General features: G+C 54.3%; 3 protein-coding genes across 3 annotated transcripts; all 3 read left to right on the top strand.

Annotated features, from left to right (window-relative positions):
* Positions 1-7,023: 7,023 nt before the first annotated feature.
* LOC142061052 (hemoglobin subunit rho) lies at positions 7,024-8,914 on the top strand. The gene is made up of 3 exons (XM_075101611.1): positions 7,024-7,395; positions 7,495-7,717; positions 8,731-8,914. The coding sequence occupies exons 1-3, from the start codon at positions 7,304-7,306 to the stop codon at positions 8,857-8,859; spliced, it is 444 nt and encodes a 147-aa protein (XP_074957712.1). The 5' UTR covers positions 7,024-7,303; the 3' UTR covers positions 8,860-8,914.
* Positions 8,915-13,812: 4,898 nt separating this feature from the next.
* LOC142060899 (hemoglobin subunit beta-like) lies at positions 13,813-16,123 on the top strand. The gene is made up of 3 exons (XM_075101282.1): positions 13,813-14,807; positions 14,907-15,129; positions 15,886-16,123. The coding sequence occupies exons 1-3, from the start codon at positions 14,716-14,718 to the stop codon at positions 16,012-16,014; spliced, it is 444 nt and encodes a 147-aa protein (XP_074957383.1). The 5' UTR covers positions 13,813-14,715; the 3' UTR covers positions 16,015-16,123.
* Positions 16,124-16,425: 302 nt separating this feature from the next.
* LOC142060835 (hemoglobin subunit beta) lies at positions 16,426-19,682 on the top strand. Its single transcript, XM_075101166.1, has 3 exons — positions 16,426-18,143; positions 18,257-18,479; positions 19,437-19,682. Exons 1-3 carry the CDS (start codon positions 18,052-18,054, stop codon positions 19,563-19,565), a joined length of 444 nt encoding a protein of 147 aa, XP_074957267.1. The 5' UTR covers positions 16,426-18,051; the 3' UTR covers positions 19,566-19,682.
* Positions 19,683-20,326: the final 644 nt, after the last annotated feature.

The raw sequence follows: 20,326 nt of genomic DNA on the forward strand, positions 1-20,326 counted from the left end.
CACAGGGACCCCTTTCATTAACAAGAGCCTGGGACTGTAAGGTCTGCAACACGGCTCTTGTGGCTCCCATCCAGTGCTTGGGGGCTTTTTGGGGGGGGGTGTCTGTGGTTAAGGAAGCCTTCTGCAAAGCAATGACAGGCAGAGCCAGCCAGACCTGCAGCAGGTGTAGTGCTGGGAGGACTGGCTACGTCCCTTGGAGCTAACCTGCGCCTTAGAAAAAAAGATGCTGGAGCCTTGCTGGGGGGGGGGGGAAGCGAGGCCATTTGCCATTACTCTGAAGTCTCTGGGGTTTAAGCGTATGGAGGGTTACCTGCTCTCCACACTGTACTTCTGCCCACCACGAGTACAACCAAGCATGTTCCTGGAGCAGCGGGCTCCTCTGCTCTTCCTGCAGCAGCTCGGCTCCATTTCTCCAAGGCTCCCTTAGTGACCACAGGTGCAGAAGGATGTGGGGAGGAGAGGGGAGCAGCCTTGCCGTTCAGGTGTGAGAGTGCTCCCCAAGCCACGAGCACAGGCAAGGGCTGGGGGAAGCGGTGGAGGAAGGCAGCATCGGATGCCATTAGCAGCCAAGCGAAGGAGGTGGCTGGTGCTTGCTCTTGAGATTTGGAGCCACATGTGCCTTGGGAGCACTGCAAAAGCCCCAGGATTTTCAGAGACAAAGGTTTCATGCCTCTTGTCTCGGTCCTGAGGATGGTGTCCAACCTGCCTGGCACAGCTGGGCTCCCTCCCACAGGGATTTCGCTCCCCAGCCCATCCCACAGCGGGTGAGCCCAGACCCTCTGTGCCCCGTGGAATGATCCTGACCTCCTGTGCCACCACCAGTTCGGCTCTGCGGCTCTTCCTTTCCTGGGCCTGTAAAGCACCCAGGGTCCAGCCCTGGGAAATGGGTCTTTCTGGCCACTTTCTGCTCTCCTGAACTGACAACTGTGAGTTTGAGCCCTGCATCAGCAGAGCTGCATGTGCAAATAGCTGAGTCCAGGGGAATTCCCCGCTGACTTGTCAGAGTGCAGAGACATAGGAGGGCGAAGGCGCCGGGTCAGCCACCAGCTCCAGGCAGTGTTTGTGCCTGCAGAACCACAGGGATGCTGCAGACCACCAAGGATCAGGACTTTCACACTAGCCACAGTTCGGCTGAGTTGCCAGCAACACAGAGGGGTTGCACTGCGGGATTTTAGTGTGGCCACAGGGACACAGCGTCACACACAGGGCTGCGCCAATGCCTCAGGCCCTTTTGCTTTGTAGGTTTCCTAACCAGGGCACTATAATTCATGGCACTGTGTTATCCCATGGTATTATAATAACTTATTTCAGCTGCATGGGCAGGAGACCCCAGAAGGGACCTTCTCTGTGGGTCTGATTTTCCATCCCTTTCTCTCTCATCTGCTCACCTTTTGCTCTGGCAGTGCCCAGGGGCCCTGGGAAACACACATTTAGGGATCCCCACATCACTAGAGGAGCAGAGGGGAGGGCTCGGTGACTGAGAGTCAGGGCCCATCCTCCTGAGCAGCTGCATTGGTGCACACTTCACAGTGGTGTGAAAGCTGCCTTTGGGCACTAAGCAGCAATGAAGGAGAGCCTGAAATCCTGCCCTGTAACACCTCTCACATGCCCTAAGCAAAAAAAAAAAATGATAGGAAAACTCAGTTTACCCCATAGATACCAGGGCTGCACGCTGGTGTGACTAGCAAAGGGCAGCAGCTGATGTGTGGATGGAGGTATGTCTGTACAGCTGTCCGTATGCCAGCAGGCAGCAGAGCCGGACCCCAGCCCCACTAATAATGCAGCCCGTTTCTGCTAAATTGAGGAGCAGAAAACAGGCTGTCACATCTTGAGCATGGCCAGGCGCTGGCTTTTATCTCGGGTTGCAGCGAGGGTGGCGAGGAGCTATCTGGTGCGGGGCTCGCAGGGCGTGGGTGGCGATGGGCTGCCTGTGGGTGATAGAGAGGGAGCTGGGCATGGCCAGGGCGGTGGGGTCCCAACCAGCCTCTGTCAGGCTGATAGCTGGGTGTCGTGCTACCCTGCTGCGGCCAGGAATGCTGCACCAGCCTGAGCGTGGCAAAGCAAAGAGCCCTGCTCTGGGACAAGAGGTGCTGCAAAGGTGCAGCACGGTCCAGCAGCAAAGCGTGCACCATGCTGCGATGGAGGCTCGTCACACACCTGGTCACAGCTGGAAAACCCCATCTGGCTCCCTCAACCCCGGCCCCTCTGCACCCCGGGAAGCGCCGCACCGACTGCGTGCCTCACGCAGGCTGTCCCATGCAGGTGTCCCCTCCAGCCCAAAGGGCTCGTGTGCAGCCCAGGGCACATGTTCTGGTAGAAAGCCACAGGCTGGACCCTCTTGCCAGGAGCCTGTTCCTCCTGTGTTGGGCAGATGAAAACCCCAGTGAGGGTGAGGGGCGAAAGCAAACCAGCAACTTGGTTATAAGCAGGAAAAACACTGCCTTAAATGAGACTGTCTTGGAGACAGCTGGTCATGAATAAAAGAGCTGCTTTTGCCTATTTCTAGATTGCTTTTGCCTGAGTGTTTGTGTTGAGGGACAGAATCGTAAAATGGTTTGTGTTGGAAGGGACCTTCACAGGCCATCGAGTCCAACCCCTGCCATTGGCAGGGACATCTTCAGCTCCATCAGGTCGCTCAGAGCCCGTCCAGCCTCACCTGGGATGTGCCCAGGGATGGGGCATCGACCACCTCTCGGGGCAGCCTGGGCCAGTGTCTCACCACCCTCAATGTAAAACATTTCTCCCTTCGATCCAGTCTGAATCTCCCCTCCTTTAGTTTAAAGCCATCCCCCCTTGGCCTGTCACAGCAGGCCTTGCTAAAGAGGTCGCCCCCACCCTTCCTGCAGCCCCCCTTTAAGCCCTGGGAGGCCGCAATAAGGTCTCCCCACAGCCTCCCCTTCCCCGGCTGCACAACCCCAGCTCTCCCAGCCCGGCCTCGCAGCAGAGGGGCTCCAGCCCTCGGAGCATTGCTGTGCCCCCTCTGGCCCCGCTCCCACAGCCCCGTGTCTGTCCCGTGCTGAGGAGCCCCGAGCTGGAGGCGGCGCTGCAGGGGGGTCTCCCCAGAGCGGGGCAGGGGGGCAGCACCCCCTCCCTCGCCCTGCTGCCCGCGCTGCTGGGGATGCAGCCCCGGGCACGGGTGGGGGTCTGGGCTGCGAGCGCACGTTGCCAGCTCGTGCCCAGCTTTTCACCCCCAGCACCCCCAAGCCCTTCTCAGCAGGGCTGCTCTCCATCCCCCCATCCCCCAGCCTGTGTGGGTACCGGGGGTGGCCCCGGCCCAGGGGCAGGACCTTGTTGGCTTGGCCTTGTTGAACCTCATGAGTTTCTCCCAGGCCCCCTCTCCAGCGTGGTCAGGTCTTTCTGGATGACATCCATCCTTCAGGTGTGTTAACTGCGCTGCTCAGCTTGGTGTCATCTGCGAACCTGCTGAGGGTGCCCTCCATCCCACTGTCTGTGCCACTGATGAAGATATTAAACAGCGCTGGGCCCAGTACAGACCCCTGAGGGACACCAGTTGCCACCGGTCTCCATCTGGACATTGAGGTATTGACCACGACCCTCTGGATGCAGCCATCCAGCCAGTTCCTTATCCACCGAACAGTCCACCCTTCAAATCCGTATCTCTCCAGTTTAGAGAGAAGGATGCTATGGAGGACCATGTCAAAGGCCTTACAGAAGTCCAGATAGATGACATCCACAACTCTTCCCTTGCCCAGTGATGTAGTCACTCCATCAGAGAAGGCCACTAGGTTGGTCAGGCAGGACTTGCCCTTGGTAAAGCCGTGCTGGCTCCCCCGAATCACCTCCCTGTCCTCCATGTGGAGGGATGCATGAACAGGGTCAGGTCACATGCCCTGCCATGCCCTGGAGGTCCTCTGTGCATTTCTGCTGCAACCAGCCCCCAGCCTCCAGACAGTGTCACCTGAAACCCAGTTTTCAGACCCAGGAGATTTCCTACAAAATTAAAGCAATACAGTAAAATGCTCTAAGTCAATTAAAACACCAAGGCCCATGCTTACATGATAAGTAAATCATTATGTGACATGAAATTCAGCCCAGAGCAGTCAGAGCAAGGGGTACTCTGCACCTCTTGGAGTCAGACCTTAAGGGTACAAAGGATTAAGCCTGGATCCTGAAAATAGAGATCCACATCAGGAGCAGAGAGGCATTCATTTAACCTGCAGTTATGTTTTCGCTTAGTTTGTTGTTATGGCACAGAAACAATTTGAAGTGTCTTTGTGTTGAAAGCAGAGTGCCTCGGGTGATGAGCCACAGTTAAATTAGATAACTCTCCCTGAGGTAATAACATCGAGCGCTCTGCCTGCTTGCTGTAAAACTCCAGTCTGCTCCAAACCTCCATGGCAGTGCGCCTGTGCCTCTTCTCTTTGTGCTCTTTCCTATCCTCCCTTTCCCTCCTAAGGAAAAAAAAAAATGCATTTTCAGAAATTCTGCTTGGCTTTCATGTTCAGGCCAGGAACCAGACAGTCCCAGCCAGGGAACGCTGTATAAATTACGGTGATTCTGCCCAGCCTGCTGCTGCTCTGCATTTCCCTGAATTCGCCATTGATATCCCGAGCAGGCTTAGGGCAGCCGTTCCGCTGGTTTCCTTACGGTCTGTGAGCATTTTGTAAGGCTTTGCCCTGGCCCTGAATTTGGGGTTCACCTGGATGATAGTCTGAAGTCCCCTTTTGCCTCAAGCACCATTTCTGGAGCAACCCTTTATAGGGTGTCTGCGTTAGCAGTGTGGCGGGCCAAGTTAGCTCTGGCTTTCTAGTTAAACGAAGACACCAGCGCTAGACTGGACACAGCCAAAAGGACCAGTGGGGTAGGAGTAGGCTGAAGCTGAAATATGAATGCACAGCCCAGAATGGCTGTAAAGGGTCATGCTATTATGAACGCTCCACATCCAGAAGCGTGCAAGTCTCCGATACGACCCTGACCCAGCAAGCTGGCTCATTCACCTGCTATTATTCCTTTGCTATGAATGTCCATCCTACGGGATTTGAAGAGCTTAAAGAATTACTATACATATAAAAGAAGCCATTAAAACGAATCAATACAGAAAAGAAGCACTAAACGAGCTGGAATGACTTCAGTGTCTCTTCCTCCTCTCTCTCCTCTGCTTTTCCCCTTCCCCTTCCCCTTGGCTCTTTGTGGCCATCATTAACCATCCTGTAAAGAAGTGGTCCTGCTCCTGCAACTGCACCAGCAAAAACAGACCCTGAACAGGTCAAAGTGTGGGACCAGGAGACGAGGTTTCTCACTGCAAGCCACATCTCTGCCTGCTTTTCTGTAGAGTCCAGAAAAACAGCATTTATTACCTACAGATTCTCGCTAATAGCAATACTGCAGTTAATACTCTCCTCCAAGCCTCCGTGTTTGATGTTGTCCTGCTTGTCCCAGCTTCACACTCCTGCTCTCTGCCACCCCTCATTGAGCTTGTTCTTGCTGCTGGTTCAAATGCAGAAGAAAAGCATCATTATCTTTTCTCTTTTAAAGTTCAGCTCTGCAGAGCTGAAAATGAGACTTCTATCACAGATGAGGCAAATGCATTGCTAATAATAGACCCAGATGTAGCTTGGATTTTATTTTCAGTGTGGGTCTGCCAGGAAATGCAGACTACAGGGCGAGAGAAGGAATACGTGAAATGGGTATTTATTGTCTCCCCCAGCTGAGCGTACAGCTGTTTGGGTCAGCTCTGTGCTCAGCAGTATGGGCTGGCTGACTCACACGATGCCAATATCTGCCTCCGAAATTAGGGTTGCACATATTTGATTTCTCTCTTTGAGTCCTGCCTTACTGAAAATTGACAACTTCTGAAGTCTTCAGATCTCCTTCAGGAGCGAGGGTGTGTGACTGTGTCTGCTCTTTAGGTGAGGAGCTAAAGCAAGCGCCGGCCACCTGCACGATACATTTATCTGCACTGAGCAGCCTCTGCTCCACGTGGTGTTATCAGACCACCCCAGTGGCTCGCTTGCTGCTGGAAGGGGCCTGTGGGCCTTGCCTAGGATTCAAAAAATTTAAAAAAATGAATAATGCCTCCTAGGACCCTGCGGCAAGGAGCTGAAGTGTGACTACAGACATGGGCTGCCCCAACTGGATCATAGTGATGCGCTCGTGCCACTGCTCCGTGTGGCCCCATGAGACCCATGGACCAGTATCGATCTGTAACTGGAATGGGTCAGAGGTCTGGATGACACCTCCTAAACTGCCTACAGACAGACCCAAAGTCCATGGTCTTGTCAGGATGCCCTAAGCCTCATGCATCCTGGTTTTGCCTTTCTAAGTGTGGCTTCACCCAAAGCCTGGAAAACAGGAAAACACCGGTGTAGTTCAATGGGAAAGTGACACCCAGAGTCAAACAAAAGCCTTTGGTCAGACCTTGAACTGGTAGAAATGGATGTTTCTGGCCTGGCTGTAACATGGTGTGTCCTGCTATACTTGTGCAAGGCATTTCATTTCCCAGCAGGGAAAGGCCGGTGAAGTGCCTGCCTTGTTAGTACTGTACACCCATCAAAAAGCAGAGGAGCCTGGCCCCAGTCACAGCCCGCCCCAGCACCTGCATCCCACACAGGTATTCCTCGAAACCTGGGGCACGAGGAGGTGGTCTCTGTTTCACGAACACCAAGCATGGCTGCACATCCATGGGTCAGGTTCAGGTGTGGAGGAGCTGGACTGACAGGCTAATGTTTTCCACACTTTCACATGATGAAAGGTGCCTGCTTAGGAAGAGGCTTCTCTGCAGGTCTGTGCATCCAGGCCTGCAGCCAAGGGCAACAGCAGGCAGCGTCCCCAGGAGAGTGCTCCTGTGCAGAAGGGCCTGTGAAGTGCCTAGGTTCATAAATCAGGTCAGCTATCCCGTCAGAGGAATATTCCTCAAGTTTAGAGAGCCTGTAAATCCTGCAGAGAACTCAAAGCTCGGGTGCTGCCGGATGAAGCTGTGCTAAAGCACCTTGCACGTGGTCGGTGCCGGCTGCAGGGCATGCGGTGGCATGTGCATGCCTACGGCGAGCAGGCAGCCATGGGGAAGGAGAGGGAGATAAGAGGGTATCATGCCCTGAGCCTGCCTGTTAAGCAGGTCACAGGGCTTTTTCCTTGAAGACCACACCTCACTGCAGACTGACCACTCCGTGGACAGACCGACCCACCACTGGTGGGGACCCCCACACTGGCCCCAGCCAATGACCCCACAGCGCAGGGCGGGGAGGGGCCGCTGGCAGTGGATAAAAGCCTCCGTGGGGTCTGCAGCCCAGCTACGGAACCTGGGTCCTCCCGCAGCGCTGAGCAAACCCTCTTGCTCGCCACCATGGTGCACTGGACAGCCGAAGAGAAGCAGCTCATCGCCAGCCTCTGGAGCAAGGTCAATGTGGAGGAATGTGGCGCCGAGGCCCTGGCCAGGTAGGTCCAGCTCCCGGGCGTCTGCTCAGCTGCACCCTGGATTGTGGCAATTGTGTTTAACGTGTCTGTGTCTGCTTTTGTCCCCCAATCTCTCCCCAGGCTGCTGATCGTCTACCCCTGGACCCAGAGGTTCTTTGATAACTTTGGGAACCTCTCCAGCCCCACCGCCATCATTGGCAACCCCAAGGTCCGCGCCCACGGCAAGAAAGTGCTCACCTCCTTTGGGGAAGCCGTCAAGAACCTGGAAAACCTCAAGGCGACCTACGCCAAGCTGTCTGAGCTGCACTGCGAGAAGCTGCACGTGGACCCCGAGAACTTCAGGGTGAGCCGTGCTCGGGGCTTGACCCTCTCTCCCTCCATCCTGCAGAGCACCTCAGTGCCTGGAGGGTTTCAAACAAGCATAAATGACATATATTTTAGTTACCAAAGAGAAAGGGGCTGGCTTGGATGGAATCTGGGGGAGAGGGGAAGGTTGGGTGTTTGATAATACCAAGGAAATGCCAGGCTCCAGGCTGTGAGTGGTCTGGGGACAAATACAGGGAGATGCTCTGAAAGCCTGGAGGCTCGCATGGACATGGCTTGAGAAAAGCGGTAGAAGGATGCAGGGAGGCCAAGTGGGGCTGAGGGTGGAAAGCATGGAAGGAAGGCGCCATGTGCAACCTCTCCCTGGCACCTCCTGGCCCCAGGGATGGGGACACTTTGTCTCCCCTTTTTCCAAAGCTGGCAGACATGGGAGGAGAGGGAAGAGCAAGAGTGGGATGGTCAGGGACTGGACACTGATGGGAAGAGATGTAGGCTGGGATTCAAGACAGAGAGGACAGGTCTGAGGTTGGGGACAGGGTCAGCAGCTGAGGGAGAGGAGCAGCAGGAGGGGAATGAAGCAAAAGCGGTCAGGGTGCAGGGGGGTGAGAAGGGAAGGAGCAGTTCAGGCTGGAAGAGATTCAGCAGGTTGGATGTGGCTGATGGCCTCTGTTTTGAGGATGTAGCAGGTAGACCTTGCACTGACCTAACCCTCTGCTCAAGTAATCATGGGGTTTTATGGCAGGAAAAAAAAAAAAGAAAAAAGACAAAGAAGGTCTAGAAATAAAGTCTAGAGGCTGGAAAAAGCAGGTGTGAGATGAAGCAGGGACAGAGGAGGTAGATACTGGTGCGTGTGGTCAGCACAGGGCCATTTTCCTGCACATGGAACTCAGCTAAATGAGCTTCCTTTGGTTGCAGCCTCCAGGACCCACCAGAGCAGCTGGGTTCCCTCCAGCCCCTGGTCACTGGGTCCTGCATAGAGTGAAGGGGTGCTCAAAACTGGGCTGACCTAATTTCTTTCCTTCTCTTTTCCAGCTCCTGGGAGACATCCTCATCATCGTGCTGGCTGCACACTTCACCAAGGACTTCACGCCTGCCTGCCAGGCCACTTGGCAGAAGCTGGTCGGTGTGGTAGCCCATGCTCTGGCCTATAAGTACCATTAAACCCTCTGGAGGCAGATGTGTCTTAATAGTCAATAAAACCCCCACATTTTCTGGACTTCTGAATGTGCTCCTGTGTCTCTGTGGCTGCCTGTGGGGTGGGAGGGAGGGAGCAAGGGGCATGAAAGGTGGAAGATGGGCTCTGGGCTGCCGGGAGCATCATGCTCCAGAAAGGCAGTCAGGCTGGCCAAAGGGGAGGCTACTTTTCCTGGCTGTTTGGGCTCTCTCCGAAAGGCATCAGCCTGCTCACTGCTGCCCTTTCCCGCCTGCCCAGCAGGGCTGGTCCTGGACCGCCACGCACAAAGTGATGCTGGGGTGCCCCTCACATCCAGAGCTCCGGTGAGGCGTCTGGGGATGCTGGCCTCTAAACCAGTGATGGGCACGTCCCAGCCCACATGGTACCTCTGAGCTTGCTGAAATCACCAGGAGGGGATTTCTGACCTTTTTTTGTGCAGAAAGCCAAGCTGCAGGGCAAGCAAGGGCCCCTCTGGCCCTAAACCTCTCAACCTGTAATGCATGCAAGGATATAAATTTGTAGGGATTCACTGAAGCCAGCTTAGATTAGGCAGAAATTTGGCTCTTCATATTTTAGTTCTGATACATTTTTAAGAAGTTGATCAAAAGCATTTTCTGAATCAGCAGTGAAAATATTTTTACCATTACTCTTGTGCATTTTGATGAGAATACGATATCTAAAAGGCAATGTGTATGATCCCAAGAGGAGGGGATGAGGGCAGCTTTTAAGCAGGACTGATCAAAGCATTTTTTTACTCAGATTGCCTTAATGGAAGAATGTTTTTTCACTGCAATGAAAGGATTCTGCATAACCACATCGGTTTCAGTTATGCTTTTCTAGGAATAACTTGAAAAGCAACAAGGACAGCCATGCTGCTGTTTCAGAATGATGAAATCCTTGTTTTGCCTGATTTAGGAATAAATTTTCTGCCTTTCTCCTGATAAAACAGGGATTTGCCCTTATGACCCCTCTATCCTACACAGACAGCCTGACAGGCAAAGGATCCAGCCCTGCTGGCGGTGCCAAGAACATCCTGGGCTGGAGGAAACAAAAAAAAAGGAAAAACAAAAACCCAGAAGCTTGCCTAACTTTCTCCTGCAGCACAGCCTTCTACTTTCAGCCAGCGAATCGGCATTTCAGCACGATTTCAGGGGGTAAGACCGTCCTCAGTGTCTTGGTCCAGTTAGTGCAAATGTGCAGTTCAAAACCTTGGAAGATGCCACCAAAGAGGAAAGGTCTCCTGCACCTGGGGCATGGGCAGACATAACGTTAACAAAATGACTGCGGGTGCATCCGGCAGCACACACTGTCCATCCCTGTGTTCGTACCTCCGGGTCCCAAACCGGCAAACACACGCTTGCTCAGTGGCTGTGGGCCTCAGCATTCTGTTTTCACCCCAGAGTCTGTGTGAATGCCTGAATCATACTGCTCCTCCTCTCCCACCCTGTGCCACGGACACATCCCAGTGGTGATGTTCCCTGTGCGCTACGGCCAGCCCCTGGACGGTCCTGTCGGCCTTAATCTGCAATTAGAGGTGCAGGCAAGGGGTGGGTTGCTGTGCTGGTGTTGCAGAGCCGGCGCGCCAGGCTTTGCAAGTGGGAGTTGCCCATCTCTGGTGTGAAGCAAGAGCAAAGCTATGACCGCTAACAGCCCATCTGACCCCAAAGCGGGGTTGGAAGCAAGCCCTGGATGCAGGCTAGATGAACTCCATGGCAAGCCTGGTGTTGACAAGACACTGCCTAGTCCTAGCAGTGTCACATCAGTAGCTCTAACAGCTCATTACAGAGGGAGCGATGTCAGCGGCGCCTCCTTCCTTTGCAGCTGGGGAATGGAGCACCGCAGGGGAAAGAGCTCGACCAAAGCACCTCCAGCAGCTGGTGGGAAAGCAGGAATCAAATGTGCATTTCCAGGCTATCCCACTGTTCAGGCTGTCCTCTTTGGGGACAGCACAGTGACGGCGGGCAAAAGCACTGCTCGTGTTTCACCATGCAATAAAATGGCCATTGGGGCGTTTCTGCAGAGCCGGTGCCGAGTGACGCTGCGATGCTCGGGCAGGGCTGGGAGCCACAAAGTGCCAGGGGACAGCGAGCCATCAGCTTGGTTCTCAGCAGTTGGCTCACGTTCAGGACCTGAATCCTGCCTTGCCCCCCGTTACACCACTTCAGTGAGCCCCGGGTGCTCACTGTGAGCCCGCGACGATCTCTGCGTGGTGCAGACAGCCTTTTGGAGCCCAGAGTCCCTTTGAAGTGGTCCCAGCCCTCCATGGACTGACCAAGGCAAGGCTGGCTGATGCACATTCCCGTTTTGCCATCTGTGGCTTCCACTCCGGGGGGAAGGAGTGAGCTCCTGCCCCCAGCTGGGAGACGACGAGATGCTGGCACAGAGCGGGACGAGCCTGTACAGGGCTGTCCAGCTGGGAAAAGAAGATCACAGCAAATAAAGTGGGACCAAAGACACCCTCGAGACCTACTGGCTTAAGACACAAGAAACTGCATGTTTTGGAGGAGAGAGAAGAGGCTGGCCTGGATCCAGAGTGGCAGAGGCTGCGTACAGCTGCCACTCCTTCTGATAAGGGCTCTGGTAAAGCTTGGCGTGGGACACTGCCTGCTGCAATCAGAGTGACCAATAAATTCTGCTTGTTTCAGAAAGGCTCTCGCTCACTGTAACTGCTTTTTGCCACCATCAGGACAGTTCATCTATAAAAAGGAAAGGTTCCCGTTCGTGGAAGTGGGCATGTCCCAGTGTGAGGTCAAGAGATGAGGAACAGCTTAGGGGATCTTCCACCCACGCCAAAGGGAACAGCTGGCTGGAAGGAGGCTCGAGGGAAGAGTCCTGAGCACAGTGAGATCCATCCCAGGCAGACAGCACAAGGGCCCCTAGTTTTCCTTCTGGGGTTAAGCTGGGGTTAAGCATGCCGCAAGGTATTGCTGTGGGTGTGCTAGGGGAAAGGAGACCTCCCTTTGACTCTGTTAACTGGAAAAAAGCTACAGAAATTGCCTCTACTTGGCTCATTGTGATGAATATTTCCCCTCCCACCCTGTGCCACCAAACAGCCCCCTCAACAGACAATCCCTGCCCTAGGAGTCCTGAGGGTCCAAAAAAATGCCAGCTGGGGCTCTACCCCCAAGCCATAAAGCAGGTGATCTTAAAATTAACCCTTTCTTATAAAAATGGGTGAGATGGATGGATCCCCTGGAGAAGTCCAAAGCAAAGCACAGGGCTGGGACCATCTGGGCTGTCGTGCCTGTGCTTTTGCCATGTCTCTCTGCTGTCTCAGAGCATGCAGGGCTGCTTACAGCGGATGCTCGTGGTGTTCTGGCTGAGATCGCCCTGCCATCCTTGCAGGCACCTTCGGGGCTGTGTCTGCTTGACTGTGAGCTCCTGTCTCTGACGGCATTATGGACCGCTGCCCAGGTGTTGTAAACAGCCTCTGGGGCTGCCCAGCGTAGCAGGTTTCCTTAAAATGCCTTTGTGGCTGATTAAGCTTAAAACGAAAAAGCCCTTGGAAGTCTTTCACAGGGAGTTTAATCTCATGTTTTCCCTCTGTCAGCTAACTGTCCTGTGGCTCTAATGCAGTTGCTGGAGGTGATGTGCAAAGCACTTTGAAGGAATCCCGCCCCAGGATGGGACGATGTTCTCCGGCAGGGACACCGCGAGCTCGGGACGTGGTCACAGCAGCGAGCGAGGGGGAGCCATGTAGGCTGGGGAGGGACAGGGCTGAAGGAGAAGGAAGGAAAGATAAGGCAAAGCTCAGCAAGCCCCAGGAGCTGTTCATTCTTTGCTTCTTCTCTTGGTTTGGCATCTCACCTTATGCCTGGGATGGGCATTTGAAGCTGCCCTTGTAGAGTGGTGCATCCGAGCTGCGCTGGTGCCGAGGTGCCACAAGACTGATGCCACCAGTTTACCAGTCCACTCTGCTAAAAAAGAATCTGGAATCTGTGTCTGCAGAGCAATTTATTGATGTTAGAGCCTTCTCATCTCTTGTATTAACTGAGAAAGCATGTGAATGAACTGGTTTGCACACCTAGCAATTAGTGTTGCATAGAGTTGCAAGTAGAGAATTTAATTTAAGGTCGGGTCACCAGTTGCAGCTGAGGGCAGAGCTCAGTACCTGACTGTATCACAGACCTCTTGCATGATTTTAAATGCATCAATGCATCCTACGGTGCATCAGGACCCTGTTTGCAAAATTATACTGTTAAGAATACTTTTATTCTTTGACAGCCTCCCCTGTTAGTATGAAACACCTTGGATCAGGATGCCCTGTCAAGTAGGAGGGTGGAAAAAAGTCACAACTTTTGAAGACATAGTAACTGCAGGGAGTAACGGTATCGACCAGAGGTAAGGATGGAAAAAACAACAGGCAGTTTTATTTGGAGCAGGCAGATAAGAAGCAAGATAGTGCTCTTCAGATTTGTAAAGGGGGTTGCCAAGAGGACAGACTTCATCCTGCATGCAGTGAAAGATCACCCCTGCAAGGCTGTTTCTTAGGGCTCAATTATTTTATGTGAACAAACATTTTGATCAAGACAGCTCTACCAACAGTAGAAATGCTGCTTTGCCGGGACCGCTTATTTTTTTGGGGGTATGAGGTATGTTATATATCAAAAGACACCTTTTTTCCTCTATAGCCAGTGTCTGTACTCAAGAGTTTGTCAGTGTTAATGCGTGATATAACAAAAGCATCCAACTTTTGCCATGCGGACAGAGTTTTATTGCATATTTCTGTTAGCATTCTGAAAAAAATAAGCATGGTTTCCTATTTGGTTCTGCCTTTTATTTGGTGTACACCACATTTCTGATTTGGTCAGGTTCAGAACTGTGCCCCAGAGCCAGCCAGCTATTAGACTAAGGGGCATTCATCAGCCCCATACAGTAATGAGGCATTCAAAATCCAAAATAAAATTAATATTGTGTTGTCCTTTTCCTGGAGGACCAGCAGATAAAATTAGCATTGGACTGGTTTTGCTCAGTACGGCCTGGACCTAGACTCCTGCTGGTATCAGGTGGGATGGACTGTCCACATGGGTGATGTGTCCAGCCTGGACTCCTCATAGGACTAAGACTAGGGGTAACACTGTGCTCTTGAGACCCGTAACTCAGAGTCGTGCCTTCGAGGCGGACCCACTTTTCTCTGGTGACAGGGAATTGTGCTGGAGATGGGCAGTAGGAGAGCTCGGGCTCAGAACAGCAAACAGACAGCAGCGATGCACAGTGATGACGGACAGCAGCTCTGGAGCTCTTTGCTAGGACAGACAAGAAAGGAGGCTCCTGCATTTAAAGCATGGGGCCTAGATTTGGTCATTCAATCCTTGTTTCCCAGTAAGCCTCTGGCCCTCAGAGCTGGGGCAGATGATGCCTAGACCTGTTCGGGATGAATCCCAGGAGTGCAGGGCACCAATGCACAATAAAGACTCTGAAAACATGGGCAAAGTGGAGACTGCAAACACTGTGAAGGTCACTGCCTGTCCTTGGGTCTGCACCGCACAGTCAGCCCCCAGCGCCCGGCTGCCTCTGCAGTATGGGAAACCCGCAGCCGGCGAGAAGCCGTGCAGGCAGCTCTACCTGCACTCGGGGCTGCAGATACCAGTGCATGGGTATGAGACGATGCTTGTCCACTCAAAGGCAGAGGGGGGAAAGGGCCTCTTTTCCCCTTGGACAGCATCCAAAACTGCTATCTTTCCTTGCGCAGAGCAGCTCCCTCCCCAGCCCCAACCAATCGTTAGGTGAACTGAGATTAGGACAAGCCGTTACTAGCGCATAAAAATCCCGGGGGCAGAATTTGGCTCCACTTCCTCATCATTGTTCAGGGAAGCCCCGGGCAAACCCTCTTGCTCGCCACCATGGTGCACTGGACAGCCGAAGAGAAGCAGCTCATCACCAGCCTCTGGGGCAAGGTCAATGTGGCCGAATGCGGCGCCGAGGCCCTGGCCAGGTAGGTCCAGCTCCCAGGCATCTGCTCAGCTGCACCCTGGATTGTGGCAATTGCATTTAACGTGTCTGTGTCTGCTTGTGTCCCCCAATCTCTCCCCAGGCTGCTGATCGTCTACCCCTGGACCCAGAGGTTCTTCGCTTCCTTCGGGAACCTCTCCAGCCCCACCGCCATCATTGGCAACCCCATGGTCCGCGCCCACGGCAAGAAAGTGCTCACCTCCTTTGGGGAAGCCGTCAAGAACCTGGACAACATCAAGAAATGTTTTGCTCAGCTGAGCAAGCTCCACTGTGACAAGCTGCACGTGGACCCCGAGAACTTCAGGGTGAGCCGTGCTCAGACTCCAGCCTCGGCTGGGCAGAGGTTTCTGTTCTCTGGCGAGGGCTTTAGGGGTCTCTGAGGTGTCTGTCTGTCAGTGAGACCCAGAGAGAACCCTGAGGCTGCCAGAGCCTGGGAGCCTGCTGGGGGCAGGGGTGGTGGGGGGGAAGGGGGAGGGAACAGGCATATTTGGGGGTAATAGATAGGAGTTATGGGACCGGAATGTGTGAGAGGAGGGACCCAGGCAGGCGAGGTGGATGGGGATGAAACGCAGAGTCAAATATGTGCCAGCAGGAAGCAATGTTGTCTTGGAGCAGCCAGAGAACAGAAGGGAAGAAACCGAGACAGGGTTTGGAGGGAAGAGCTGAGCTTGTCTGTGATGGAGTGGTTAAACCAGGTGAGAAAACAAACACAACCACTTCAGCATGAGATGGGGATCTGAGCCAAGAGAAAGCAAGGGTGGATAGGGATATGAAAGGAAAGGATAAACCCAGTCGAAGCAGAGGGAGGACACTGCACAGCAGGCAAAGGAAGGTGTTTGGGGAGGAGAATCCAGCACATCCAGCCATCCTGGTGACTGCTGGAGATTCAAGCGGTGCAGGGAGCCTGGCGCTCTGCATGGGGCTGGGATAAATCCATTCCTTGCTTTGCAATGACTTCCCTAATAACCTGTGTCCACCTGCGACCACCTGGGTGGTGCGAGGGTGGGGAGGGGGGTGGGGGGCAGCACCAGGCTGACGGCTTCTCCTCCCTCCGTTGCCAGCTCCTGGGTGACATCCTCATCATCGTCCTGGCTGCCCACTTCAGCAAGGACTTCACCCCTGCCTGCCAGGCCGCCTGGCAGAAGATGGTCCATGTGGTGGCCCACGCACTGGCCCATGAGTACCACTGAGCCTCCCGCAAGCGTCTGAGGCTGGAGATGCTCCTGGCTCACAGGGAAACATCCTCTGGTTCTGCTGGTCTCTAAGAGCCAAATAAACACCAGCTGCTTCAGCCATGAAGAGGTGTCTGTCTCTGTGGGAATGGGGTGGGGGCCGCCCCAGGGTGCTGAGGAATGGGAGGGGGCTGCTCACACACACACGCAACATGAGCCATGGTCCTGCCTATGAATTCATGCAAGCGAGACTCATCTAAGCTGAAGAATCCAGGGGATCTTTCAAGGCAAAAAACCAAACACCCTACAAAATACAAACAGGCATACTCCGGTGCTTTTTTGAGACACCAGGTAACATCACTGGGTTCAATGTTTTACGTCTTTCATGGATTAAGTGGAACAAAACTTTGTACAAAAACGTGCAATGGGAGAAGCGGCAGTGAGATTAGGCCCATCATTTGTAACTTCCTTCACAGAAGAAAAAATATATTTTGTTGTTTGGTTGTGGTTTTTTTTGTCTAAATCATTCTCATTCTCAGATTACTAAAGGCAAAATGTAATAGGCACAACTATCTATTATGGCAAAAAAATATGCCAAGAACAGTAATTTCAGGTACAGGAAGGATGGAGCCTCTGCTTTCAGTGGTCCGTATGTCTAACTTTCCACAAGCAAAATGAAACTCCCCAAACGGTCTCCCTGCCGTGCAGGGGACCACGGCCCCCACCAGCCTCCTGTCCTCCTTTCAGACTCGCAGCATCCCCACAGCGCCAAGAGCAGCCCAAGGACATGGTTGGGGTTCCTGGGTGGTGAAGTCCTCCCACCCCCATCAGGGAGAACGCAGAGCGAGTGGCTCCAGAGCAGGTCTCCAGCAAAGACTGCACTGTCCCAGCGCAGAGGGCTGCGGAACAGTGTCACCCCCCCAGGCCTGGCCCCAGGGTCCTTTTGCCAAGCCCCCTCCTCAAGCGAGCATGCAGAGGAGAGCCGGTGCAGCCATCAGAAACCGTGGCAGCCCATGGCCAATGCAAACACGTTGCTCCACGGTCATCCAGACCCCACTGGATCAGCTGGCGTTCCTGTGCTCTGCCAGGGTCTGGCCCCACACGCTCTGTCCCCATCCCTGGTGCCTGCATCTCACCCCACCGCCTCCAGCCAGCTCTGCTGGGGGCAGAAGAAGACGTGCGGGAGACCCAGCTGCCTCTCCCACCACTCGGGAGGACCACCGCTCCTCTGGCCGCCAAATCGCAGGTCAGGCGCTGCCTCCTGCTGTGCATCTGCACAGATCCCCGTATACCCAGTCTTGCCCACCTCTCCCGGAGCCCCTGCAAGCTAACACCCTGCAGGCAACCAATGTGCCCTCTCTTCCAGCCTTGCCTGGCCTTTGCTAACAGGCTCTTTTGAGACAGGAGCTCCCTGGCTGTAAGCCGCTGCCCATGGTTTTCTTAGTGCTACCCTAGAGTCAGCAAACTCTTAAACAGCTAATAGGAGAGGAAAAGGTGAACCCAAAGCCTGGCAGGTCCTGCAATAAGAGGACAAAGAGAAACTACTTGCACACGGGTGGTGCATTCAGAGGGAGGACCCAACAGCCCCAAGCCTGAGTCTTCTGCCTCGCAGCCACGCGGCCCGCCGTGGTTTGCACCATCTGAGGGGCGCCAAGCCTCGCATGCACCTTCCTCTGAGGCCGTATGCGGGACTCGCATGTCACCGTGCTCGGACTTAGCGTGGAGATAAGCGCTACCCTCCAGTAGGGAGCTGCAGAGCTGGAAATCAAAGACAGGGGGAGGGCGTCCCGCCAGCCCGTCCTGGCAGCGGATCTGGGCATCTTGCCCTGGGGCCCCACCCTGACACTGCATCCCCTCCCTTGGGGTGCCAGGGCTGCGGGCCCCCCCCCGGGGGCCCAGCCAATGGAGGGGTGCACGGGGAAGAGGAGGGGCCCAGCATAGGGTATAAAAGTGGGAACAGGGAGAGCTGCTCGCCAGTGTGCGACCCCCTCAGGAGCAAGAGCTCAGACTTCCTCCGTACAGCCGGCAGCCACACGCTACCCTCCACCCGCCACCATGGTGCACTGGACAGCCGAAGAGAAGCAGCTCATCACCGGCCTCTGGGGCAAGGTCAACGTGGCCGAATGCGGCGCCGAGGCCCTGGCCAGGTAGGTCCAGCTCCCGGGCATCTGCTCAGCTGCACCCTGCTAAAGAAACCACTCCAGTCACAGGAGCATTAACGTGTCTGTGTCTGCTTGTGTCCCCCCCCATCTCTCCCCAGGCTGCTGATTGTCTACCCCTGGACCCAGAGGTTCTTCGCTTCCTTCGGGAACCTCTCCAGTGCCACCGCCATCACTGGCAACCCCATGGTCCGTGCCCACGGCAAGAAAGTGCTCACCTCCTTTGGGGAAGCCGTCAAGAACCTGGACAACATCAAGGCGACCTTCGCCCAGCTGTCTGAGCTGCACTGCGACAAGCTGCACGTGGACCCCGAGAACTTCAGGGTGAGCCGCACTCCTGACTGGGGGACCCATCCTCCCTACCGCAGCTCTGCGGGCAGTTTGTCCCGTAACCCTGAGCCCCGCCGTGTGAGGGATTTACCCTGGACATGCTGGTGCAGGAGGAAGGGGGGCTGGTGGTTGGGGTGAGGGGGAGATGCCAGAGAGGGACAGAGAGGGAAGGGACCAACCCGCATCTTGGTGTGAACACACCGAAGGGGCTGAGAGGTGATAGTGATGGTTATGGAGAGGCCGTCTGGAGGGTGCAAGCGAGGATGCACGGGAGACGGGAAGGCGGCAAGGAGGTGGTTTCAGTGTGGGAGGGGAGTGGGGAGAGTAGCGTGGAAGCAGTTGTTGAGCAGGAAAAGGTTTGAGCCAAGGGGAAAGCAAAGGAGCAAGAGAGAAGCTTGGCCCAGAGGAGAAAGGAGAGATGAGTGAGGAGCAGGGGATGGCAGCTAGATGCCAAAAGCAAAAGAGGAACGGGACCTAAACGGAGAGAAAACTTTGGCTTCTGTGTCTCTGCAGCTGAGGGTTTCCCAGTGGGGAAGGAACCCTGACATTTGTCACCAGGGCTGGCAGAGGTCCCCCCTGCATCTGCACAAGCTCATTGTTCACCCCAGGGTGCTTTGCAGTGCCAAGTGCCAGCTCCCTGCTGCACAGCAGACACTCAGCTGTGTCCTCTGCTCAGGATAAACTCTCAAACAAAGCCAGAAGGGAGAAAGAAAAATTTAATCAACAAAATTTTCTGGAGAATTTTTGGTTACTCTTCCCACAGCAGTAGCAGAACCTGAACCTTTAGAGTAAGAGCAGAGACAAGTTTACAGTACATCTTGAAAAAGACTCCAGGGAGATTTTTAAGCCTACAAAATGCCCTGAGGTTTCCCTGGGTCTAATGCGAGTGCTTGCGTGAGGATCTGCAGGCTCCTGGACATTGCTAACCTGAGGGTGCTCTTGTCCCCGCAGCTCCTGGGTGACATCCTGATCATCGTCCTGGCTGCCCACTTCGCCAAGGATTTCACTCCTGAGTGCCAAGCTGCCTGGCAAAAGCTGGTCGGTGCCGTGGCCCACGCTCTGGCCCGCAAATACCACTAAAGTGTCAGCAGGAAAGGCCTGGCAGCATCCTCCAGCTGTGTGTCATGCACAGGCTGACGTTCTGCTTTGGAGCTGACAGCTTGTAACAGCCAAATAAAGCTCATCCTGTGAAGCCTCCACTGAGTCCGTGTGTTCCTGAGAGGCTGGAGGGGTTGCAGGGACGGGAACCAGAGGCACCCGCAGGTGGACCGGGGTGTAAGCTTGAGCAGGGTGGGCATTTTGCTCCCAGAAAATACCACCTCCCTTTGTTCTGCATGTTTTTGGGTGGTTTGTCGCTGGAAATCATACTTACAGAGTATTGGGTAGATGCTGTCCTGCTACCTCTGTGGTCATGCACTAGGAAGTTTGCACTGAGGAACTAGTCGGTATTTTGCTGTGAAACCTGTGTGCTTTCTTGCAGGTGAGGGGAACTCAAAGGATTCATATTTTTTAAGGAGGATAAACAAAGTGAATACTTTAATCTACCCTGGTTCATTCCTGGCATAAAGCCTACAAGGAATTAGCTGACTCATACTGGTCAAGCAGCCAGCTGGGTGCGGGTAGGGTTTAGATAAACATTTTGCTATCAAGACCTGTCCAGACTTTGTTTATGCACTTCTTTTTCACCCTGTGCCGCCCATTCTGCAATTATGGGGGGCCCAATCCTGCGAACAGTAGTGACTATTGATGAGTATCAATGGGTGCTCTATGCACGCAGGGCATTTTTGGTGTTTAAGCGCCTGCAGAGCAGGACTCTCTAGGACAGAGTTTGTTCTTGGCAC

This window comes from Phalacrocorax aristotelis, chromosome 1, assembly GCF_949628215.1.
Source record: "Phalacrocorax aristotelis chromosome 1, bGulAri2.1, whole genome shotgun sequence".
NCBI classification, from domain to species: Eukaryota; Metazoa; Chordata; class Aves; order Suliformes; family Phalacrocoracidae; genus Phalacrocorax; species Phalacrocorax aristotelis.